Source organism: Tachypleus tridentatus, chromosome 4 (assembly GCF_004210375.1).
Source record: "Tachypleus tridentatus isolate NWPU-2018 chromosome 4, ASM421037v1, whole genome shotgun sequence".
NCBI lineage: Eukaryota > Metazoa > Arthropoda > Merostomata > Xiphosura > Limulidae > Tachypleus > Tachypleus tridentatus.
This window is the reverse complement of record NC_134828.1, coordinates 99609016-99636838: the sequence shown is the minus strand read 5'-3', so window position 1 is coordinate 99636838 and position 27823 is coordinate 99609016. Positions and strand designations below refer to the sequence as shown.

Below are 27823 nucleotides of genomic sequence, written 5' to 3'. Positions count from 1 at the left end.
ATTCAAATATATTTAAAAACAACAAAAGATAATTGTACATGTTGTGCTGAAAATAGTTTACATAGTTTTAATTGGTTTTTTTATCACCTTCAACCAGTGTTTTTCAATATAAATTAACCATGCAGAGTTAATAAAGTACTTTTTCCAAGACTCACAACCTGTGTTTGAAAAAGTCGCATTCCTTTAATATAAATCAAGCAGTTACTTCCACAGATTACCTCAAAAGGAGTATTTACCAAAAAAAATGTTGACAAGTTTAAATGATATAAACACTATTATTTACTAACAATAAAAGTTCATTCCACACTGATTAAAAACTTAGAAGAATATCCAATTCACAGCTTCAATTAAAAGTTAGTAAATTTTGTCCTGGAACTGTAGTTTTTTATTTCAGCTATACTGGATGGTGGGTATATATGAAAATACCAAATGGCAGAGTCTGTTCCCTAAATTATAATATGGTCCCCAAGAACTAGGATCTACAAACCTTTTGTCTTTCATAAAAAGTTAAGATTTAATATCAAACATGGAGTATTACATTATTACACATTAACATTTAAATGATAAATTAAAATACATGCTAATTTTTTATTTTACAATTCACAATGAGTTTTAAAAATGAAGCGACTACACTTAATGAAATGCTTAAATGAAAATAAACAACTAGTGTGGGGTATTAATGTAAGTTTTTGTCCCATATTTAGATGGCAGAGCTGATATATGTGCAGTACAAGTTGTTTTTCTTACTAAACTGGAAATTCACGCTTTTTTCTTTTTTTTAGAAAACTGAAACTTTAGGTATCCATGAAATAACGAATCTATAGGATTTTGATACCAACGTAATAATTAAAATGCATTTCTTAATTTTGTGTGAATCAGGTTGTTTTATAGTCTTTTTTTTTAACAAACATATTTTTATACTCATATAAATAGAAAAAGTTAAATTAACAATGGAATCATGCACCATTAAAGTAAACACACTTTGATTGTTCCATTTGTTTGGATCCGAAGTTTTTCATTTTAAATAAATAAAACCCTACAACTGAGTTTATGGACATTTATACAAGTTTTTGAATATCATATCTATAAATAATTAATAATGTAAGTTACTTAAAATTTGAAGTATAAGAGTATGACCTTAGAAACAACATACAACTGAATGTAATTACAAATTAAGATACTGAGTTAGTTAATCATATGGCTTGCACATTTTCTTTTTGCATAATAACTTACTTTTTGAAAGAGGAAGATAACTGCAATATTTTTGCTAATAATTTTGGAGAATTTCATTCTCAATTCTAAAGCCAACTGGATAACATACACAAATTTAAAATATTACTATAACATACAAATACTACATTTGTTCACTACTAAGTTACAGAATCAATATTTCTGTTAGAAATAAAACAATTAATTTGAAATTTATTCTTATAAATTTGAGAAATAATTTAATAAATTAAATACAAGAAAACAATTTATTAGCCAAAAAATAGAGAAATAATTTCTTAATTTAATGTGCAGTAGAATCCAAAACATAACTCTTATTCAGATTTTCATCTTTTTTTTTCCATGTAGAAAACTTTAAAATAAGCTCAGTAACCTTCAGGGTCTAATTAACACTGTCTTAAATTGGACAAAAACATGTAGTGATACACAGCTTGAAGATGAATTGAATACAAGGATAACTAAGGGTGAAACTATTTTTCATCACTAACAGCACATTCGTTCCTCATTATCAAGTTATTAAACATGTTTATGTAACAAGACACTAAGCAGAAGAATGAAAGTTTTGTAAATATGTATTAACTGAGAGAAAACTTTTCACATAAAATCAACTCTGCTTAAAGGTTTGACTACCATCTGTTTATTTATTTTGTATTTCACAAAATCTGTTCATTTTATATACTTTATTGGCTCTTTATAACTAAATCTGAGAAAATTACTTCAACAGAAAAAATTACCACAAAACTTTAAATAAAGAAGTAATAAAGCACACATTAATGTCTTGTTGTGATGGGCAATCTCATTCTAAATCTAGTTGTCTCAAATGGTACTTCTGATAATGAAATCATAAAAATGTAAATGCTTCATTATGAAGACAATACATTTTATACTAGTCTCAGAATTTTGTATTTCACATTTGGAGGATAGTTTCTGTGGGAGAACAACAGAAATAATCATTCCATATTGATGCTGGCCAATATGACAAAACAGAATGTAAGTTAAACAAAAAAAGTTTAAAATATCTCTTTCTATATACATAAATGAATAGGTTGAACAAATAGTAAACTAAATACACGTTTAGTTGAAGGAAAATGTAACAGCTAACACAAAGCAATTTCATATTTCACATCAAGGACAATAATTTAATTTAATTTATATATAAAACACCTTTTTTTTAAAAAAATGAGTGCTATTTCAGCTCAAAGAAGCTTCCACATCTATTTACAAGTTGTAGACAATAACTGGTTTGCTGGAAAGTTCAGTTGAACAGATATTTACAAATGTTAACCAATATAACATTTACTTTGCTTTATTTCCTATGAAATAACAGCTTATTATTCAAGAACAAGACAAGAACTATATTGTCTGATTCAAACTAATTATTGGAGACGTTCTATAGCACAAGTGGAAACTTCATTAAATATATATATATATGTACAGTAAAACATACCTACTTACCGGTAACCTTATTGTTTAGTCAAGCTAAGTATGAGGCAGCGTACCAAGATAACAGTGCCAAAAATTGCATTTTTATAACTACATAAACCTTGTATTAATTAATTTACCAAGAATAGAAGGCTATAGTTTTATTAAGTGACTTAGACATATTCTAACATAAGCGAATATTTCTATTTCATCTCATTTTGTAAGTAAGTTGGAAAGAGTAACAAAGCTGGGTATTTACTGATGAGCAAAAGTCTAGGAGCTGATTACTGCCATAAAAAAAAGTCTGTTTAATAAGAAATGTAACAAGTTATACATTTCAAGCCATATTTGCTTGTCAACTTTCTTCTACAGCTTTATGTGATTTTTTAGTGAATTTATATTCTAAGAATTCTAGTTTAGAAAATGATTTCCCTTCACTAATGCTGGATGATACTATGGATCTTTTAATCACAGATTTGCATTTTCATTAAAAATTTTCAACCTATAGTATTTCAAAAGTAAGTTAAAAGATAACATACAAAATTCAAACAGTTATTTCATATTCATACATTACATACAATGATATGTTCTAGATCAACTACATTTCCAAATACCTTAAATACCAAAGCTCTGAAGTCAGTCTCTTCTGAAATGGAATGTTTAACATTATTATTATTATGTAAAAATCATGTTCAAAATGCAATTATGCAGTTCAAGGAAAAATATGAATCAAAACAAACGTTATCAATTATAACAAAAAATTTGTAAATCTGCTAGAGAATAATCATGTAATCAAATCTAAAACAATTTTAAATATATTTTTATACATTAATATCATATATACACCAATAAACATAATCACAGAAAATACCTGTGTACACATAACACAGTTCTAAATCACACATACAACTGTTTGTAGTATTTTTAAATAAACAATAAATACCTTTTACAGAACTCCACTTTCATAAAACTGAGAAACTGTGTACTGATAAGAAGGTGTTGATTATTATTTATACATATATAAAGCAAATATTGGCTTTTTATATATATTAATTACATTTTATGCACTCAAAGCTCTAACTTGAGACATGTCTACGCTAATTTATTAAAGTCACTCGACTCAACTGGTGGAAGTTTGTGTTCGAGGCTGAAGGCTACATTATGTTTGTTACTATTAGAGCTGGAACTGGTTGCATCTGACCAATGTTAAAAATACTATCATCATCATCATCTTGTTATACACATCACCACTAAAACCAAAATAATCAAGGTTCTCAAGTTGAACAATTCTACAGAAGATGATCCACATATCAAAATGTCTTTGAAGTTGTGTTTGTCATTAGATGAAAATGAGGCAGCTTTGATGATCCCAGGTTTACACTTCATTCCTAATCTCTATGGAAACAAGTAAACAGCAAATTTCAGACAGTTTCTTGTATAATCAAAGACAAACACACAGAATATTAATACAAGTATAGAAAAAAGCAAACTTTTATTACTTATTTCTGAAATACAGATACAGGCCAAATTATTCATCCCTCATTACAAAAGAACGAAAATCAGTAAATTTTTGTTATTGTTAAAATAATTTTGTTCTGTTAATGACTAACAAGGTAGCTATTGTTAACACAGAACAGTGCTTCTCAAACTTTGGGTTGCAGCCCAAAAGTTGGCCGAGAGATAATTTTTGTGAGTTGCTGTCACTCAGGATGCAGGTGATGAAATTTTACACACACAAAATACAAACAGTGCACAATTTGTGTTGTGCACCTTTGGGTGAGAGGCAATATCAATCAGCAGGAAGGGGCGTCACTTACTGGCCACATGTTTGTACTGTCCATTGCCACAATGCCATGTCAAAATATTATAATTTGATAATGAATAATACAGGCAGTGTGTCACTGGAGATAATGCGGTTCAAGTGCCACCAAGTCATTGCATGCTAGTGATATTCATTACTCTCACACTTTATTACTTTTAATTTAAATATTTTATTTATAATATAAAGGTATTTAAGTTACTTTTACTGGATTATGGACTAACTTTCATCCCATTTTTCAACTACTTTTGCATAAGTTATTTACCTCAGATACCTAAATGTATTTTGATTTCATTCAAGGTATTTGATGTCATCTCAATGGTGTATCAGTAAACAAGTTATAGAAATACCTTTGTAACAAAACATGTGTGATGTGTATTGTTTGTTTGTTACTTGTGGTTTTTTTGCTATTTAAATTTTAAAATCTATTCATGGTATATGTTTATTCATGTATGTTTTTTCTGCCTCTTTTTTTAGAAACTTCCAGTAGACCATGGCTCAGAAACCAGTTAGTGGTGTGAGAAAACTCTCTTTCAAGTCCAACTTTCTCAAACTAGGCTTCACATAATACCAAGAGAACAGTGTATTCAATGCTTAGAAGTGTTAGCTAATTCCTCATTCATTACTAGTAGATAAACCAATGTAGTTTTGGAAATAGAAAGAGCTGTCAACCAAGAAAATGAAGTTTGATGTACCATTCAATTCTTCCATCATATCGACTGAGAAACTTACATTAGCATCATTCAAATCCTCATGGAGAATTGCACATGCCAAGGAACCTCACACTACTGGAGAAGAATTGGTGAAGTATATTGCCATCAACATGACATCTACAATATGTGGAAATGATTTAGCTTGTAAGATTGACATATTACCTTTGCCAAATGACACTGTTCATTGAAGAATTAAACAAATTTCATCTGACTTATTAAATCAGTTCATCGACAAGGTTAAACAGTCTGAACACTTTGCACTGCAGCTATGAAAGTATAGATATAGTAAATGATCCTCAGCTGATGACATTCATTAGGTTCAAAGACAGTATAAGTTATACAGAATAATTCCTCTTTTGTTCCCCATTAACTACTATAAAATTTGGGGAAGATGTTTTCAACATGGCTGATAGTTTGTTCACAAAGCACTGCCTGTCATGGAAATCTTGTGTTTCTGTATGCACAGATGGTGTGCCAACAACGACAGGATATTGACAAGGTTTACGTGGACATGTGAAAAAAGATAATGGGATATGATGACAACCCACTGCTTTTTCCACCAAAAAAACCTTGCCTCCAAAGACCTGGATTCAGAGCAGAATAAAGTTTTGTTCACTGCTGTTTTTATGGCATTTTTTGGGGATATAAATACACATTTCAGTCACTAGCTAGGAGTGTAAGCTCCTATTGTGGGACAGTAAAATGAAGATTGACAAGACAGCTACCACTTTTCTTTCCCTGCATTTATTCCTCAAAGACTGTGAGATGGTTAAACTCAATGATGTACAGGACTGTTTACACCCCTAGCTAGTGATTGAAATGTATAGTTATATCCCCAGAACCTTAGATATGTAAAAGATGAGTTGGCTCAGAAACCTTTTTGATGTGGATGTATCCAAATTAGAAGAAATTGTGCCTAGTTTCCAAGAAGAGTTTCTTGAGTTGCAGAAGAGCCAGGTGCAGAGGGACCTACTCCCCAGCTGTCAGTTACAAAGAATTGGGCTCAGTTGGCTAACACGCCCATACTTATTAGACAAGCTAATGTTGCTCTCATTTTATTTGTGACAACGAAGTTATGTGAACTTGGTTTTTCAGTCTGGTTGCTATTAAAACTAAATCAAGAAATACACTGGTTCTTGAGCATGATTTGTGATGCACACTGACAATGAATATAACACCATGTTGGAACAAACTTGTCAAAGCTCAACAGCAACCTTTAAATTCAAACTACAGGTGTAATTATGTCCATAATTTGAAATTTTCAAGAAGGAAGTCAAATTTTACTTTACTTGAAAGGGTTTGAAATGTCATTCTTGCTTGTAAAATATATCTATATACTATTTGTTCTTGTTAAAAGTGTTATTTATCAATGTTCAATTGAAATATATCAAACATTGTCCCACAGTTGTTATCAAGCAACATTATGTTTTTACACCATCCTGTAATAACTCATAAAGTTGGGTTGACAAGGGTTTTGGTAAATTAAATGGGTCATTGGGAGAAAAGTTTGAGAAGCACTGAAATAGAATAATACATGTGACTTATAGATGCAAATAAAGAAAATTAACAAGGGTTTATTAAAAACAACAGTCTATAATAAAATGTTATAAATACATCATTAACCAAACTACTGATCTTAAGGAGTAACTGTGGAAGATAAGAATTACAAAACTATATACTAACATGCTTGGTACAAATAGAATATTTAACACATGCTGTAGAGAAAAACCTAAAAGTACAAATCTAAAACTATTTTCCTTCAATACTCAACTTACATTACATAGTTCATCACATGAAGGACAAAGAAGAGTGCCAATATGTAACCAGCCATTAACATAACGTTGTATTTTGATATTCTGTCCTTCCTGATAGCAAGTGTAGGTTTTGTTAGCTACTTCTACGTGTAGCCGACCACCATAACAATGATACTGTAGAAATAAAACACAAATATCAGCTGACAAGTAACAGTAACATTAATAATCTTTCTTAAACATAGAAATACGTGTACACACACACACACAAATAATCAATAATCCTAAGCACATACTCAATATGCACAGATGGTGTACACATTAATATATATATATATGTGCTTATATACTAGGTCTTTAGCTATGATTTATTTTTAAAAATTGTGATATTCAACTCTTCGAATCCTAGTGGTTTAAATGCTTCTTCTGTAGGAAAAGATGACAATAAATATGATATAAAACAATCTTATAAGACCCATTTCCTGTTTATAAGTTCAGCTATATCCTGTTATTTGAAAAGCGACAAACTTTTGCATGATAGAACTTACTTCTTTGCATTATCGATGATTAAAATGAATTCAAATACTGCTACTAACTCTTAACAACATTCTATCTGGTAAAAACTTATTTTGCTGAACATAAAATATTTTGTAACAATGTCCTCCATTGTAACTTTCTCTATGAAGTTATTATCTGACAGCAGTTGTATGATTTTATCTGATAACACCCACTTCCCCAGTGCTGCCAGTGTCTCTCTTGTTGACATGTTCGTTTCCATTGTAACTTTCTCTATGAAGTTATTATCTGACAGCAGTTGTATGATTTTACCTGATAACACCCACTTCCCCAGTGCTGCCAGTGTCTCTCTTGTTGACATGTTCGTTCTACCCACATCTCCTTGTTGTGGTTAAAACACTTTGAGGAAGGACCATAATATTCTAGAGCAAAATTCTTTTCTGGAACTGTAGGAAAACAGAGAACCCTGAAATCCTTACATCGATTGTTTTAATTCATAAAGTTAGTCATACCTAACACTTAAAATTTAAAAATACAACTCAAAAGCTACTTGAAGTACATTGTAATATTTATTTCTATTATTCGAAATGTTCCAAAATTTTAATATTGTCTAAATATTTCACAAATTAAAAAAAAATAATCAGAAAATATAATTTAAAAATCCAGAAGTTTTATTAAGCAAATTAGGTTTACAGGGAATGTTCTGTCAAAATTTTACCAACATGAATTTGAGAACTTATTGATTTTATAACACAGCTTGTTTCATAAAAATAAATAAATATAAGTTTAGCTTTCTTTGAACCAATTTTACTGTAGTGTCACAACTCTTTAACAATATTCCTAAAAACTACAGGTTAGATGTCTTCATTAAGTTTACAATAATGGTAGATTTCGTTGTAATTTTCATGAAAAATATGCACAAATTTTAGCAAGTATTAACCACATTCTTAATTTTATAGATGTAAAATGTGTAGTTTCACTAACTGATTAGTAGTTTAAATTCTATTTTACTACACCTTGGCTTCTTAATCTATTTCTTTAAATTTTGTCAAAAATTCTGCTATAATATGCCAAACTTCACTTGATGAATCATCTGAGCCAACAGTTTGGCTTATAAGCCTGAACCAAAGCATACAAAGCTGTTAGCTCACCAGGAGTGTTCTCACCATACTGGCATCTAGATCCACGAACTGCTACGTCATTGGACTGCCAAGTGAATTCCTTAAATTGAAAGAAAGATTTTTCTTTACTTTTATACAATACATGATCTATCAAAACATCTATGGCTTTTATTATAAATTACAATCCTTAAAACCTGAATAACAGTGACAGAACACTCTTAAATGGGCCTAACTACCAGGCAAACCAACTAATACAATATATATATATATATATACTTGTGTTACACCACCAAAGTTTACAAGTTATTTATTAGTAGATAATTTCTATAAAACAAATTTCCAACTTGTCCTACTTCTATTACTTAATTTAACTGTGGTGCTGGTAGATAAAATAAGATTTCTATATATAGCTAGAGAATAATACCTGGTGCACTCTTTTACAAAGTAGCAGTTTATGTATTAAATGGAGACTGCTGAAAAGTTTGTTCGATAACATGCTTCTTAGTTTTCCAAGAATGACAGGTATGTTTTAAGGTAGATTGTTATTTCTTGTGCTGAGTTAACACTACTACGAAAAGTGGGGCCTAATAGGCCCCAGAGCAACTTGAAAGGTTATTAATATTAGGCTAATAATTTTGTATTTAAATGAAATTGCTATTTAAATCCATTAATGAATGGATTAACGAGATTCCCACTGTCCCTATCTACTATCTAGCAAAACCACAGCCAGGGTAACGGGCTTGGAGAAATCAGGACTAGAAACGTCTTTTCGTAGGAGTGTTAAGTTATTGGATCCAACTCTTTAAAGGAACTGTTACTTCATTCTGTACTTATTCAAAACAAATTTGTAATGTTCTAAAACCCTTTATTAAATTATTTTGATAAAACTTTCTTTTTCAGAAAGGTGGTTGTTTATTTTAAACATTTTTACAAAGCTACACAAAGACTACCTGTGTTAGTCATTCCCAGTTTTGTATTGATTGACTGAAAGGAAGCACCCACTGTCAACTCTTGGACTACTCTAATCAAACAAATGGATTTAACCATCTTTCTTATAATACAGCCACAAAGTGCAGAGTTCACTTTTGTGACAAGAGAACACAAACTACTAACTCTAGGGTTAATAACCCTCTACCCTTAACCACTAAGCCATGTTTGGCACTTTTATAAAAAAAAACAATTTGATTTATAGTTGATTTCAAGAGAGAAAGTTGAACATGAGAGTATGTTTGTAATACTTAATTAGTATAGTGAAATAACTGGTGGAGTTGACCCAGTGTCTGAGAATTAGCACGGTATTTTTAATCTCTAACAAAGGGGAAATGTTGAAGCCATAACAACATTTCTAAAGTGTTTTTTCATATGAACTTCTATGTTGTGAAGAGAATTCTGGATCTAAATAAATGACTGTGAGATAGTGTGTGATATGGAATATAGTTTTCTAAAACTGACTAAATGTTTGTAAGATATTTTATGATATCTATATCATACAAAAGTTTTTCTAGTGAAGGGTTTCTTTAGAGTAATTAATAACTTATTCTGACCAAAACTTCATGTGGTTCCATTCTTTGTGCTGTAAATATATGTTGGAAATAAAACCAAAAATGATTTTTGATCTCACAGAATATACTTTTGAATTAAATTAAAATACTGGGAACATCAACTTATGAATTTGGTAAACACATTTGTAAAACACCATATTAGAAAAACACTACTATGTAACAAGTGAACAAACCTGAACATAAGGACAATAATCAGCCAGCACTACTGAGCCTCCATATTTTCCTACATCTTCATTAGGAATCCCAGGTATATAGTCAAAGTTCTACCAAACACAGCAATGTCAAAATATGAAAATTATTAGGCATATACATTTATGAAACCAAATAAATTATGAATATTTCTCTTCCTCATATTTTATGACATCAGTTACAAATTTCAGCAATAAACCAAAAAAATAACTCTTCCAATTGTCTCATGCTATTATGTTTCTAAACTTATTTTCAAATTGTGTTTTTGTTGTTGAGATTTGTTAACATGGATCATAATGCTGTTTTACTCAAGATATGCATACACAAACTTGTAGATCTATACACAATAACAGTCTATAGTTGAAATAATAATACATATCACTTATTATAGCTAAAATTTTGAAAAAAAGACATTAACATTTCAATATGTACTCAACATTTACTGTAGTAACCAAATAGTTGGTTTATTACAACAATTTGTTCACTGGATGTTAATATATTTTAACTTTTGTGACAAACAATTCAAATAATGAAAGGTTGATATTATTAAGAATAGTAAAAATAATGACAAACATATGCATGCCTATTAAACTGTTTCAAATCTATTTTTCTTTAATAATATTACACTGGTGATGTAATACTGCGATAAAGCAATGCTGTTCAAAGAAAGATGATTAAATTTCTAGTAATTCTGACAGGTATACCTGTCTTCATTGATCTTTCCTCTTGTAGAAGGGGGGGGGAAATGAGTTCTGCCTGCACAAGGTGTGAGCTAGGATTTTAGAATTTTTTCAATGTGATTTACTACCTTTTCTTTTAATAATATTATTAATTTTACATAACAAGTGTAAAACTCAAAAAAATACTTCTTAAAATTTCCCTTCAAACAATGTGAACCGATAAATAAATTCAAATGAACTTGGTAAGGACGTAATCTACATGAATACTAGTTATACAAGTAATTAAGGTTGCCTCCAAACAGTACAACTTAAACTATACCTGGAACTCACGTCTGAGTGGCCTGTCATACTGTACCAAGTTACACAAGGCCACAGCATCTCTACTGTCAGTACATTCCGTCTCTAGAGGATCTCTTTTCACTTTATCACAGTAAGGATGAATACTCCATCCACTGCAAGCAGAAAAAAATTACTTTTTTAGCATCTTAAATAACATAACTGGACATTTATTGAAGCACTTTAAAATAATATGTTGATTTCACCATAAGCACAGTATACATGTACACATTTGTACTATGTTAAGCTTCTATGATCTTCTTGAAGTGGTAAGAAACACTACATTCTCCATTTTGAGACAGTGAGCAGAAATTGAAAGTTTATGTGTTATGATGTCTACTCTGCTTGAAATTCAGATACAAGACATTCTTATCAAGTTAATGGTAGTGACATTAAAGCATTAATTTATACTGTTAGATGAGAATGTGTTGAGTTATAATGATACAGATGCAATTTCTTAATACTGGTATAAACCATATTTTCAATATTGTAATTTGTTTGTTACCTAGAGGAGCTGCTAATCATGATGATATAACCATCAAGAGCCCTTATACAACATTGAGAACCAAGGATGCAGTTATAAACATGAGTAAACAGTTGGATAGTGGATGTGCCAAATAGTATAATTTTAGTTCATTCAGTGATTGAGAAGCTAGTGAAGTATTCAGATTAGTGTTTTATACTACATATATAAAGTTCCTGTACTGACTAGCTGTGAAACTGTAATATTTAGTGATTAAATTTCTGTTGAAAGTGAAAATACTACTTGCAAACTTAGGCCTACAAATGTGTTGTAAGAATTCAGTACAAACCACAGAATCTTGGTTCCTTAGTATAGCACACTTACCACTGGGCCATCGTTACTACAAAACACAGATGCTATCAATTACTTGTGCCACTTTTATAAAGCATTTTTATTTTGTAAAAAAATAAATAAATATTTTTTTCTTAAATCTCTATTGTGCATTTTATGACCATCAATAGACTTATCATGCTATTAAAACTGTTATTAGTTTCAACATCTGAAAGTTTGTAATGATGTAAAAGATCACTATGAAAAAAACAAACCAAAAAACATTGATTATTTATGACACTTCATTAACCAACAAAGCAAAACAAAAAAAACAAAGAAAGATAAAAATGAAAATTAACTATAACTCTAAGACCCATATTTTTTATAATTCTGAGCTTTCTCTATGTAATAGTAGATTTCATTTTACACATTATGTGTTTTTATTCTGTCATTAGTAATACAATATTTTAAATGATTGTGACAAAGAGTTTATTTTGACAACTAACTTATAACTTTAAATAAAATATGACACATGCCAGTTCTATGAATAAAAAAAAAGGTTACAAGATAATAATATTATGATGTTGAATAAAAAAAGTTTGCAATGCATGTGAAACCAACTGGCTTAAAATATGTGACCACAATCGTGTTTCACTGAATACATACTTTCCAGTATTTCCCTTAATTTGCCAATCATTATTTTCAAATCATACATGTGTACAAAAATGGCATTTAAGTCTGCCAAAAGTTACTCCCAATACTAGTACTCATCAGATGAGCTGAATTATAACAGCCAAAAGCCATTTATACCTGAAGTTAAAACACCAAAAGCTGAGGAAATATTATAAACTGATAGGACTAAAACTCATCACAACAAGTTATGCTTCACTACAGATATGTTTTTCTCATTCTTCTTAATTTGTTCAGAGCAATTATTAGAGCTACTGATAAAAAATTAGATCAGCACTTACCGAGTTCTGCGCACATCTATCCAGTGTTTGCAACTTTTGGTTGCAAAGTCACAGCCTAAGTTCTTACCCCAATCAAACTGTTGGGCCATTTGATAATTGGGAGCATACCAGCTGAAACATTGAAGAATAGTATTAATAATATAATGCATAGAAAGTTTCATAACAATTTAGCAAATTTTTCACTTTGATAGCAGTATGGACAAATATATTCAGAATTACCAGACAGCAGTTGTTATTTTTCTAAATAATGACAAGAAAAAAAGGCTTGTTAACTGTGTGGTAGAAAGTACACACAAGTATTTATACTTCCTGAATAAAGTCAACATCAACAACCACTACAATGCTTCATGCCTGTCAAGCTACAAGGTTACAATATAATTGGAGTAAATAAATGTTTAATTACAGCCAAAATTGTCATCAACAGCAGGAATGTCAAACTGATCAACAACTCCATCCTAAACTTTATAAATAAGAATGTGAGAAAAGTATGTGTAATTATAGCCAGAACTTATGTCAGGTTGCAGGTGTGTTTTGTTATAAGCAGGTAGTTTGCTTTTATCCAAAGTTAATGTTAATAATTAAGAATATCATATTTTAGAGCTGCTATGCATCACATTTTTCACTGTTATGCGTATTGAAATTCTGTTTTGAATTCACTGTACTTAATTTATAAGATACACCTTAAAAAACTAACTAAAGATTCACCAAGACAATATGAATGCAGTTCAAGATCTGTAGTAGTATATTGATACTTCTTATTTGGAGCAAGCATAACAAAAAAAAATTATGAAAAATTAGCTTTCATCATGTGGAATAGCAAATAAAAGCATGATACATCACTTTCAATGTTGTATAAACTCTTCAAGGCAAGAAGATATTGTGAAATCTAGGGTAAACAACTATAAGTATGTACAATAAATTATCTTACCCAGTATCTTCCATTAGAGCAAGAGTAATGTGAGAATAAACAGGATTTTGTGTGTGAGTTCCTGTCATTGCTTCATTCTAGAAGAAGAAGAAAAATATGTTTTTATTATGCTAAAAAAAAGGATTGAGTTAACTTAAATAGTTATCATTATAACTGAAGTAACTTTTATAAACTTTGTATGTTTAGCAATATGTGATATTAAGTTACATTCATAAGTTAATGTAGTTTTTTTTTAGAAAATATGAAATGTAAGAATACGTTATTTTTATATTAGATGTTTCCTTATGAAAGGGAACAGTTATATATGATAATGATCCAATACTTAGAACATTTGTGAATGTGAAGGACTGAGAAACTTCATGAAATATCTATAAACATGGGTACATTAGAAATACAAGTAATAAGTGATAAGAAGTAAACAAGTATTTTAGTTCAGTTTAATGAAGTAAGAGTTACAGTCAACTATTCAGTTACTCAGTAAATTACATGTTTGTTTGAGCAACAAAGTTAAATATTTCAGGTGTAGGTAGCAGTAGTAAGGAATTTTTGTTAAACTGTTGTTTGTGAGTTTAAGCCTACAGCTTATGTCAAAGTGAATATAGCTTGAAGTAAACATTATAGATGAAATAAATCAACTTGTTATTGTTACATGGACTAGACTTCTCATTGTTTTCACCAACATTATAATATTTACAGAAAATTGGTGATTTCCTAGGGGAAAAAAACAAAACAAAAAATTGTGAATCCAGTGATAAAAAAATTGTAATTATTTCAAGTTTGCATGATACAGGTGAAACAAAATCATCAGATCACAAGTTGAGTTTCTTGATATTTCTTAAAATAGTCAATTAACATCAATTACTGTAAATTTTACACTCTTATTTAGCCATTTTGTATAGTGTGGGCAAATATTTTTTTCAAGAAAAAATTTACCTTAAGTATATAGTAATTATTAACCAGTGCTGGCTAGATCACCAAAGTGCATGCATCTATTACTTTACTTATGTTGGAAGTTTTCAAAATTTGCTTTAGCCACCACAAAAGAAGCTAAACATGCACATCCATAGCAAGAAGCCATAATATCTTTGTGAGCTTTGAGGATGAATAATAATACAAAAAATTAAATACTTTAATATAACTACAGAATTTCATTTCACTTTGTAAGTTGCTTTACACAAATATACACAATCTTTAAAATTAAGAACAATCATATGCTTTGAGCATAATTAGACAAATTACAGTAATATATCTTTCTAAATTACGTTAACATATCTTAAATCACTGTTATTAATCACATAGGTACCAGGAAGGCAGTAGCACTGCATATGTAGGGATGTCTTGGACTGTATATCAAATTGGTATTTTAAATATGTCCTCAATAGATCATCAGAACTTTGCAATATTATACAGTGTTTCCATATATGACAATATCTACATAATGACTGAGTCGCACGTTTTGGGAACATCTGTAAAATATCACAGCAAATAGTTTGAATTTCTTCTTTTCTCTGCTTCTTTGTTATTACATCACAACTCAAAAATCAATTTTGCTGAGATGATACAGTTACAAATATATTAATTTTTATAATTAAAAAGAAAAATCATAATTCTAGTGCAAATGATGTTATCATTACCCCTTAAAGTTAGCTTTCTTACATATATATGGTGTTATTTTAAATAGCTTAAGTACAGGGTGAAACAGGAAATAATAATACATAAACAATAAATATTACAGTTGAAACTTCACTGTATTTAGAATTTGATACCAAACACAATCTTTATATGTCTACTGAAACAGTGCAATGAAAAACAGTGATCTTCTATTGACTCATTAATTTCTATATTATTTCGTTTAAAATTGAAAAGTTCTATCAGTTTACTATGGTGTGTACTGAAGCTTTTCTTTATTTTTTATATGACCATGATTATGCTCTCAGTAGGAATTTTCCTTGCTTTAAGCATACAACTATTATACACAATACACATATGAAACATATAACAGTTTTAGAAAAATATACTTTGATTTGATGAGTTCAGAAGAATGACAAACATGCAAGATAAAAAATTGTTGTTTTTTTTTAAATTCTCACAAACCTGTATACAGATCTAATAACAATAGCCATCACTATTTTGGATGTGATAAAGTAAAATAAAGGCAATTAGTTAACATTATTCACCAGCAACTGTTATTCTACACTCTCATAATGCTTCCACGATTCCAATAAATGTGAAGTGCACCTTTCTCTTTTGGGATGGGGAAGAAGATAATCAGACGCAAACCATGGATCCTCAGATCTGCAGTTCATCATGCTGATCACTTGGACACAAACAGCTAACAAAAAAACCCCAAACTATTTAACTTAGTAGAATGTTGTAATTCCAAAAATATACTGAAAAAGACTTTAATATTTAATTTTACCTTATGAAGCTTTTGACATATTAATTTCACCCGACATTTTAATTTCAAATTTATAAATATTTTATCAGATAATCATATGTTGTTATACATGTGTGTATTTATGTGTATGTTAAGAAAGACCAAGAGAAAGTCAGACCAATTAGATTAGATAATGAAGACATTAAGTAACATAGAAAAAATGCCACAAAATATTTCACAAAATTTTAGAACTATGCTCAATCTGTTGTATACTGTGTAAGCAATGTGCACGATATAGGTAATATGTGAAGTAATTAGTGGTGTTTGTCCCTCTAGTCATAAAACAACCAATATTGTAAGAGTTATGTTCATTCTATAAAGAGCTAATGGTTTTATTACATTTTTTTAAGTTTCCTCATTCAGGCATCAGATGACTTTTCTGAAAGTTCTTGATAGCAGCTTGATCAAAATAAGATGAAACCACTTTTACAATTAAAAACAAGTATACTTGATTTAATTTTTACCAACTTTAAAACTTAGTTAAGATATCTTTTTACTGTTTCCTACATATTTCACGTCAAACTTCTAAAAATCTATCTTTTAAGAATGTTTACTTTTCTTTAATACAATATAAAAAGTCCCAATTGAAAAACTAACTTGTGAAAGATACTAGAGCTCACATGTACATAAAACAAAATACAGTTGAAGGCAATTCCTAAGTCACATGTATTGTTCATCATTACTATGCAAAAAAATCTGCTAATTATTCTTTCTCCTTTTTTTTCATACTTTCATAAAACATTTCATCATTTCTCATGTACAAGCACTTACTTCGAAGAGTCGTTTCTCCCAGTGTGTAAGCCAGGTACCATTCTCACCTTGATCTTCCAATTCAGCACCTTCAAGGTATGGACAGTTGAAGTGTTTTCTTGCCTCTTCCTATTAAAACACAAAATCAATACAGTAATTTGATGAAAACAGTTAATTATAATAAAATTCAGAATGTTTTGTCAGAAAAACTGTGAGAACATCAGATTTTGAATGATATTACACTAGAATATTTCAATGAATTCTGTTCCAGAAATTTAAATTAAAGTTTTATAACCATTACATCTGGCTAACATTCTTAAATTTTCATATGGAAATTTCAACAAAAATTTTAAAATATAAATAAATTATTATATATCTACATACAAATGCATGATTTTGTTTTCAATGACTCACCACAACTCTAGGTGTTACCATCATCCACAATTCCTTTCTTATACTTCCACCTCTTACCTTCCAATCTGGACGAATTATTTTTTTAATAATACGATCACTCCATTGGTGAGCTTGCAATCTAAAATTGAGAAAAACTGTTTATTATAAGGTGTAGACCAAAAAACAAAATAGTGGTAAAATACAGTTACTTAATAACATGGCTAAAATAAGAACTGTTGAAAATACTTACATTGCTAGTTATACATGTGATGGACTTTAATTTTAATAGATTAGGAAGAGGAAACAAAATGTGCAAATTTTAAACAAACATTCCAGTTAAATAAACTATTTAATAATGGATACCTTGGCCACAATTTATGGTATTCTGATTCTTTGAATATTTGTTTTTATTTTCAAAAGTGAATGAGCAACAATAAAAGCCAAAAATACTGATAATTAGAGTCCATTCCCACCAAGTTCACAGGCCCCATTTACTAAACTATATATAAAGGACTAGCTTTGAGTTTTTATATACTCTCAAAACCAGCTCATATCATTCAAATATTTATCAAGCCTTCCTTTAGACTTCTTTAAATCAACTGCTTCCACCACATCTACAGGCTACCCATTTCAAAGATCAAATACCCTGTTAGAAAAATATATGTCTTAGCTGAAGATGACACCCTGCCAAAGTTTATATTTGTGTTCAATATATTTTATCCAATTTACTCATACTTAAATCCAATAAAAAAATGGAAGACCATTGGAGGTTCAAATAGCTTGTCCATCAAAAATTAATTGCTCCTTCTTGTACCTTACCATGACACCCCAGTGGCTTAGCAGTAATTCTGAAAATGTATGAAGTTAAAACTTGGTTTCAATACCTGTGGTAGCCAAATGACAGGTAATCCACTGTGTAGCCTTTGTTTAACAACAAACAAAGTTTTAAACATGGAAAACACTTCAAGAAGAATGAAATATTGTTATGTGAAGCAATGATTTTATTTTCAATGTTATCTTTGGTCAGTAAGAAAAGTGTAACATGTATACATAATCATTAAATATTTGGTCTGATATATAATATAGAATAATAATTTTGGCACAAGCTATAACACTATTCAGACAAGTTACTTTATTGGTGATTGAAAAGAGCTTAAAATACCCATTAATGTTATGTGCAAATCACTGTTATAAAAGGCCTAATTGTATCTCTTTGGTTTGTCAGCTCAAGCTGTGCTAATGAGCCTTGAATGGTCAAAACTGCAGCCCAAAGCAGAGTAGGGCCAATTAAAGAAATCATTAGTCTCTATGTCACAGATTCTGTTTTCAATCTTATATTTGGTGAAATAGAAGAGAAATATGTAACATACATATTTGGTAATGATTCCCTTTGTTGTAACTGTTGGTAGTCTATAGAAACACCTGACTCCACTTACTAATTACTTTCTTTTATTACTATTTACTAATTACTAATATATTAATATTATAGTTGTGGTTGCTACCATGCTGCAATCTTCAAGGAGGTTTTGAAAAGGACTATATATGGTGGCAGAGGGAGAAAGAGATGACCATATTCCTAATATTGAAAGATCTCCCAGAAAACACAGGAAATATATGTTAACAATATCAGTACTTAACAATTCTCCTAGCCATTACATTCTTCAACCAGATGAGCCTGCATTTGACAGAATGCTGAAAAATGCTTTAGATATGATGGTGACATCTCATCTGTAAAAAGATGTAGGGTTAGTATCATGTTGAGGACTTATTTTAGCTCTTTTAAAATTGGTTCATTGTTAATACTCAGCAGAATGGGATTTCTTTGTTGTATTGTGGCATTCCATATAATGTTGCACTGGCTGCACTAATGAAATTTGGTCTTTTCATTTACTAATAATAAACCATGCTATTTAATAAGTAACACCCATAATCTTCCTTGGTCACTATACAGATTTATCTAGATACAACTGAACAACTATTGAGATCTGTCACTTTTATCACTTATTTGTCATTCCAGATCTCAATATCTACTTTCACATGAAAGTTTTTTAATTAACCACAGAGGGTTCACCAATTTCTATTAAGATGGAGCATCTGCAGCAAAAATATTCCCCTCTCTCTCTCTCTCTCATGTTGTGCTGTCTCATCACTTTTGGTAATATAGTTTATGCGAGTATCCATTGAAACAATGTATCTATACATACTCACCAACAGAACCATTTATTATGAGAAAAATTATACACAGATCATCTATCTAATTTAAAAATAACTTTTTTATGTAATAACTACTAGTTAAAAAATAATCTTTGTATGGCAAGTCATCAAAGTTCTTTATTTCTTATATTACATGCCTTAAAATATTCACAGGTATACTTATCACACATTCTTTGAGCTATTATCTACCCATACATCCCAATATATGTGAGTAGGTGTAAGTATATATGTACACTACAGAATGAATGAACTGCCAGCTTTTAAATTTAAATTTAACAAAGAAAGAATTATATTTATATATAAAATGAAATGCTACATTTCATCTAAACTATCACAACTTACTCTTTGTTAACTTGTGGTTTTCCATTAGAGCCTCGATGTGTAAGTGGGTTACCATTTTTATCACGGAAGTAGGCATACAAGCTTACAGAGAAACCCTGAAATGATCATATAAATTTTCCATGCATTTTTTCATAAGTGATCAGATATGAAAAATTTTACCTTCCATCACAGAAAACACAAAGTCGTCAGCTACCAAGAGTATGATTTAAAATATTTCTCATAAAACAGATACCTTACCAATAACTGTACAAAACAGGTAATCTCAGGTCACTCATAAACCTATAAGGCATTAACAAGCTTCATCAAAAACATAAGGTCTAAGAATAAGTTATAAAAGTACACAATTGTAGTTTAAGTATGTTATCAAATATTTTGACATAAACTAAGCAAAGTGCTTAAGTCATTCTCAAACTTCTTCATAAATCACATACAGGTGCCATTGGGGAAGATCACTTCCCCATTATTTGTTATGAGGAAAAAATAAGGTTGTTTTTAAAACACTGACTAGAACATTTACAAATAAGAATATTTTACACATAACTTGTTAATACATTTGCACAGCTAAGCTATCTCTGTTTCTTTATATACATACATCACTTTTCTAAAACTTAAACACCATTACCTGCATATTATGTTGGACTAACTTCACTCAGACAAACTATGCAGTATGTAAGTTGAGAGATAATTTATTCATATAAAAAAAAACAGTAGCAAAACGTGTATTCAATATAAGAATAGTGGTTATTCAAATTTACATTTCAGCTGCTCATATTTTTTATTTAAATTACCAAGTTTCAAAAAACCTTAAAGCACAGATCGTTTAAAATATTGGAATACATTTTAATTTTTGTGAAAAGGAGAAAAACTATACTGTATAATATTAAACCTTGATTTGATTTTCACATAATGTTTACAGTTAGTTATTACATAATTATGTATTGTATATGAATAAGCAAGCAGTTTTAAGCACGTAAATTTGACTCACCAGAGCATGGAGTATTTCATGCTTAACTGTTGAAAGTAGAGTATCCAGATCTTGAGATTTGGTTGAAATTGAATTAGGGCACAAATTAGCATGGCCTGCAATAGGTCTGGAAAACATGCACATGCATAACAATTTAGTAAGTATTCAATATTTTGTGTTTCTACATTTATTTTTAAATTTTAAAGTAAGTTAAACTACTGTATTACTTGGTTGTATCAAATACTGCTGTATAAACAATGAAGAAATGTCACTATTTATTCTAATTTATTTATTATGGAAAGATGCTAAGATCATTTGCCATATTTTAAAATTTAATGCCAATTGAAACAACAAAAAGTGCTAAAATTCATAGTACAATTTTGCTCATTCTCTCCATACAACATTTCATTAACCCAAATAATAATGTAATTGATCTTCTGTGCTTTTATACATATAGGGTAATGAAAAAGTCATACACCATAATGAGTTTTCAACATCATGAATATGTTTCACAAACTATCACTTTTTTTATTTTATTTCAACAATCAGTTTGGTTATCACAAATCTTAAAAAAATACCAAAATGATCCTGCTGTGCTGTTATATCAACAGAGATTTCAAATCTCCTCAGTGAGAGAGTTGTAAGTCTTCAGATTTACAGTGATAAAATCAGGGATTCTACCTCCCCCTGTTGGACACAGCAGATAGACAATGTGGCTTTACTATAACAAAACATATAAACATAACAACACAGAGTTTTCAAAACTTTAAAAACCCATGATTAGCATGACTTTTGCATCAGCCTAAATATATATATAATAGTTTTGTCTAGAAATTTCTACACATTTCTTCTCTCCATGACATCACAGTCAAAGAACATCAACAATAAATTTCCTAAGATTAAATTTCCTTCTGTATCTATACAAAATTCACTATCACCTAAATAATTTACATCTCTACAACCAATCACCTTATCTCTTGAAATCTAACTTAGCTTTTTATTTTAAAAAATTAGGAAAACCTTGTAGATAATATTGTGATTTTGAGAACAAAATATGTAAACTACAACAGCTCTGCAGGATAGAGTTCATATAAAATGTCCATAAAATACAGACCTATCAAGAGCCATCTCCTGCTGGCAGTGAGAAGCATAAGCTACAGTCTGACCCTTGTAACAGCGATCTGTTTCCATAGCTGAAACATAAAACACAAAGTCTGCATCTCTTATGCCTTGTCCCTTTTGTTTTTGATGATACTGTAACCGACAATGATGTCCTGCTGCATTACATACCCTGCACCACTGAAGAAAAGAAACAAAAACATAACAGGTAATGATATTAGACTGGTTATAAGTATTAACCTTTACCTGATAGTCAACATCATGGTAAAAATAATATATTTTTTCAATTTTAAGCCTTCTTAAAAAGACAAATATGTTCTAATTCACTAAGTTGTGGTAACAAACCAATGTCTACCACTTGACAATATAAATATTTTTAAGTAGCAACTTCAAGAACTTAAACTATTCATGATGTTCTAAAAACACGTAGGTCCAAGAAGTCTCGATAAAAATTAAGTAGAAAATAGGGTTTCTATTTCATTTATATCAAGAACTTAAACTATGTATTCCTATTTTCTGCAGGTACAAGAAAAATCGTACATGTAATTCTGCTATATTAAACCTACCTTAATATAATAATATCCAAAAGTGAGGTATCACCAAGAAACATGGAGAAAAACAAATGCTCTTACCAACTGAATGAAATGATTAACTTGCTAACTACAACTTTTAAGATGTAATTTAATCACATTCAAACAATCTAACTTTTATAATAAAAACATATTAAACAAAGTAAAAATTACACTATCACATTCATATATGCATCTAAAAAAATGTAAAAAAACTAATAGGATACATCACATTATTAGACAAGCTTTTCTGCATGTTACGTCTAACAGCATGAACATGGGTTTTTTAAAGTTTAAATTTACTGTCTCTCAGTGTTGAAAAATTCATTTTCAATGTTACTTTGAAGAAACAAAAAAGAATTATAGTAGTTTAACCCAAATCTTAAAAATAAAAAATATGAATCAGATTATTCTATGCTTAAGAGAAGATAAATTCAAACCTTTATATTTGTTCACAGCTCACTCTTAAAAAAACAACTCTTTCAAAGTAATTCTAGAAGCCCACCCTTGTTCTCTTTCCTGCATTTTGATATTTAATCAAAAATAAAAGGGAATAAAAGAATTATAAATGAGACCTTAAGTTATGATAATTTTCATTAAGGTTGCAAGAGGAGGGATACTAGTCGGGCCAGATTAAGGTCTTTATAGGCTCTAAGCACTGGAAAGATTATGGTACCCTATACATATGTAATTTAACACAAAAGCAATACTAAACCATAAATAAATGTTTATCTTTCAAAACGAAAGAAAACTTAGCTGTAGTAAAATCAAAATAGCTTATTTCTAGATTCTCTGACTGCAAAATCCTGGATAATTTCCTCAAGGGCAATTTGATGAAGCACACCCACTTCTGTACACAGTAGGGAAAGGGAATCGGATCTGTCCTGACACACTGTTGTTCTTTGAGGGTTTTTCTTCTTTTCCGCAAGAGTGTTTGGTGGAGCAGATAGTAATCATCAATGTTAGAAAAATATGTAGTGCAACATCTACATTTGTAAATACACATTGATTTTAGTGTTCCTGCTTTGCTGTTGCCTTAAGCAGATGCTTAGCCTGCCTGTATGGTAATCCAGGACTGGCTAATAGGGTGATACCTTGGATGAAGGCTTTTGTCATTCAATGATAGATCAATATCTCTGAAGTTGTTTTCTCTTGAAGAAAGAAGAGTTAGGCAGGATCTGATTGAAGCATTTAAGATTTTCAGGAAACTGACAGTGTCAATGCATAACCTTTTTTAATACTTAATGTGAGAATAACAAAACTATAGAATGCAAATATAAATTTTGACAGGGTAAGAGCTATCTTCAGCTAATAGAACAGTCAGGCTTTGGAATAGGCTGCCTTTAGACGTGGTGGATACAGTGATATAAAGAAGTTTAAGAGGAGGCTCAATAAATATTTGAATGATAAGTGCTGGTTTTGAGATTGTGTTTCTTTTCAAAGTTTGATTTAAGTGGATGGGATGGCCTAGCTGAACCAACATGTGTCTTGTTGTGTTTAAATTTTATGTTATATTCTACTAGTTTATTTCACTACTGCTAAACACTGAGATTATAGATGTATTCTTTTTGTTAATGATCACATGTACAACATTCTATTTTTTCTTTACAATGCTAATGCTTGTCTCATTAAAGAAATTCTTCTCAATTAATTTAAAGATTCAACATTTAGAATTGAAAATGGCTATTTGTGATTGTTTTAAGTGTTAAAATGTTCCTTATTAGAAATTACAGTTGGTTTAAATCTTTAGCTCAGTTGGTAGAGAATTTGCCCAGCATACAATGGGTCTTTGGTTTGGCTCCAATGTGATAGAAAAAAAATTAGAATTCAAATGAATGACCCAAATATAAAGATGCTTAATGACAAGCCTTATTTGTAAAAAAAGGGGAAAACATGTTGATCTGAGTTGTCAAGGACTGTCTTATTAGAAATTGCTAGTGAGGGCCTTTAACTCATTTGTTATCGTACTGGTTGTGGTTCAAATCCCGATATCAAACCAATTTCATATCTACTTTCTGACTCTCCAATTAAACCAAACAGTTAACTGCTAAATAAAACAAACCATATCTACTTAAACTTTGCAGAAACATAACTATTGTAATTAATTTTTTCACTTGGTACTAATTGTAAGCATGTACAAAATGCATTTGCTTTAAGAGTCTGACTTTAAAAATGACTTAATAATTTTATATAATGTGCAGTTTGATTATAACTATTATTTTAGATCTAACCTCTTGGGTTCACATTTTTAAAAAGATAACAACATTTATAGTGTGAATTGTATACATATGTTATGAAGATAATGCTAGTGTAACAGCTCTACGTATGTATAATGCTAATATTAGATTAACTGGATGTGGATGCTATGGTTTAATGGTTAATTACATGAATGTAATGATAATCCTATGAAGTGTAGTAACATATTATTGAGATAGATGTTTTAAAACTTTAAAAACTTGTAAAATTGGTAATATTATTATTTTTGCTTACTGTTTATTTTTCAAATAGATATTAAATACATGGTCAATAAGAGGCATCATGAGATTAGATTTGTTTAGCTAAGCCAGTGGTTCTCAAACATTTGAAGATAGTCCTTCTCAGGTTAAAAAAACTTACCTAGTTTTAATAAACACATGTAAAACTAAGTTTAAAGAATGTTTTTCTTTCTGCAAATCAAAACTGGTAATTCAAAGATAACAGTTAAGGTTTCACTTAACTGAAACTTTACTGTTCAATTTATCATTTTTCAAAATCTATGTGATTTAAAAGAACAGAGATGTTTACCTCCAAATGTTCCTCAGGAACCACAACTTCTCCACATGTTGTCACATTCTCACAATACTCAACACAATATTGTTGTTTTCTGTCTTGCTCTGGGAAAAAGGCTTGATTCTTTGGGCATTTTCTACAAACACATTAAAAGAACATAAACATGAGATAACAATGTGATCTGCAAACTCTGTCTTTCTAATAACAGGTACAAATAGAACAGCCTCATACATGTATTTTAAGGTAACACACATTTCAGAGGTCGAGATATCCTAGTATTTTCCTTCAATTTCACAAGCTTTTGGTGTTCTAACCCCTTTCAATAACATTTTTATAATGTAATTAAAGTTTAATCCAATATTTTCAAGAAATATCAAGAACAGTAGTTACTCTGGGAAATATCACATACAGGTGACAAGAAAAGACTTAAACACAAAATGAACTTAAAAGTTGATAAATTATTTGTCATGGAGTTCTACACAATAAACTTATTACTGCACAAACAATATCGAAGTGTTAGAGGCGAGCTTACCTATTTAGCCTGATTGGTACACTCATGGGTCTAACAAATAATGCTTTCTGCCAATAATCTACTGCTTGGGGTAGGATGGTATTCTATGGAAACAAAATCTCTGTTAATAACTTTGTGAAATTAAAAACAACTATTTTCATTCCAGTTAAATTATGTTTAAAGGAAAGAGATTCAATACATTAAATTAGTTTAAGAAATGGTAATGTATTTTGGTTGAAAAATTTTATGAGTCATTCTGATTTATTTTTTGTTGTCTTTCAAAATTTGTAGTGCACACTGAAGGAATTTACACATTTTAATAAAAGTTAAGATGAAATTGCCTTCACACTTCAGATAAATATAAAAAAATACATTTTTATTTAAACAAAAGTTTTATTAGTAACTAAACCCTGAAGAAGCTGCAAATCATCAGATGCAGTACCTGTGGATTTCTATGAAATCAGACCATTAAAATGGGTACTGGGAAATCATTGATCTTGTATAGTACATGGATTTAGAAATCTTGCAAATGAGAGTGATGTGCTTTGGATACTGCAGCCTTATGATAGAACTTTTTACAATGGAAACTGGAAGAGCTCCAAATTCGTTTTAATACAATGTACTAAACTTATAAACAAGTATTAATAAATAAAAGTGAGGCACATGTTTATAATCGTTTTGGTTAAAATACTTTAGTCTAAATGTTAAAATAACATATTACTCATTTATATAAATTCTACAAAACGGCATACTTGTTATAAAGAACCACAAAGGGTTTGCACTTACATTAATCATATCAAATTTCTCCTTAGGCAACCTAGCGTGGAAGTAAAAGAAAAACAAAACAACCAATTGAAAAATTTAGTAATACAGACCACTAAACAAAGAAAAAGGTGTAGCTAAAAATTCTATCGAAATTTAAAAACAAATTAAATATAAAAATATATTTTTCATGAGTTTGGTAAAAATGAAAGATAAAAAACCTAGGTTCATATAAATATTTGTATACATTTTTAAAACAGGTTCGTAAAATTTATCAACAAGTGTTGACTTTTGAGTTCCTGTCAGTTTTATTTTAATGTCAGTTGAAATAATTCAGAATTGCAAATTATTAAGTTTTAAATAAATATATTCAAGTAAACAGCATCTAGTTCTCTTTCGTAATTTCATAGACAAAAAAAAAATATGAACCCTAAACAATAAGAAAAATGCACTTCTGAAAACCTTTCACTAGAAAAAATTTTTTTACAAATTTGAATCTTATTTAAAATTGCTCAATAACGTCACTAAGAAATCTCAGAGATCACAGTAATTGAAAATAACTATCAGTTTTTAAAGAAAATACATATTTTTTATTATAGCCAATCAAGCTTTGGATAGTAATTTATAACGTAAGGCATACTATAAAGAAGTTTTGAATGTTTATTTATCTATTTTGAAAAGTGTGTAAAACTGAACTACACAGTTCACCGTAGTTTTGAAACTTTTCACTTCATACAAAAAGAAAGAAGAAGCGGTGGTTTGAAGTTTTGCACACCTTCATCAATCAATTATTTCGTCTATGGATGCTGTTCACTTTGACGCTTTCAGTGCACTTGAGTACACTATTATCGTCAAATGGCTTAATTCTAAGCGACTGAGTAGTGCTTCATACACGAGTACTTGTATCACATCAAATCACATGCAATGAAGCGTCAATGAAAGCATCTATAGACGTGATAGCTGAC

The 27823-nt window shown here is 29.8% G+C and overlaps 1 protein-coding gene across 1 annotated transcript in view; it reads right to left on the bottom strand.

Annotated features, from left to right (window-relative positions):
* Positions 1-488: 488 nt before the first annotated feature.
* Invadolysin (leishmanolysin-like peptidase, invadolysin) overlaps positions 489-27823 on the bottom strand; it is a 120876-nt gene continuing 93541 nt past the window's right edge. The window contains exons 3-18 of the mRNA XM_076500132.1: positions 26883-26913; positions 26118-26200; positions 25601-25721; positions 22243-22427; positions 21150-21255; positions 20165-20259; positions 17630-17747; positions 17237-17344; positions 14029-14105; positions 13101-13211; positions 11320-11452; positions 10305-10394; positions 8600-8669; positions 7761-7894; positions 6957-7109; positions 489-4044 (exon numbers count right to left, since the gene is read on the bottom strand). Coding sequence (XP_076356247.1) covers positions 3877-4044; positions 6957-7109; positions 7761-7894; positions 8600-8669; positions 10305-10394; positions 11320-11452; positions 13101-13211; positions 14029-14105; positions 17237-17344; positions 17630-17747; positions 20165-20259; positions 21150-21255; positions 22243-22427; positions 25601-25721; positions 26118-26200; positions 26883-26913 — 1783 coding nt within the window. The 3' untranslated portion in view covers positions 489-3876. The remainder of the gene's footprint in view (positions 4045-6956; positions 7110-7760; positions 7895-8599; positions 8670-10304; positions 10395-11319; positions 11453-13100; positions 13212-14028; positions 14106-17236; positions 17345-17629; positions 17748-20164; positions 20260-21149; positions 21256-22242; positions 22428-25600; positions 25722-26117; positions 26201-26882; positions 26914-27823) is intronic.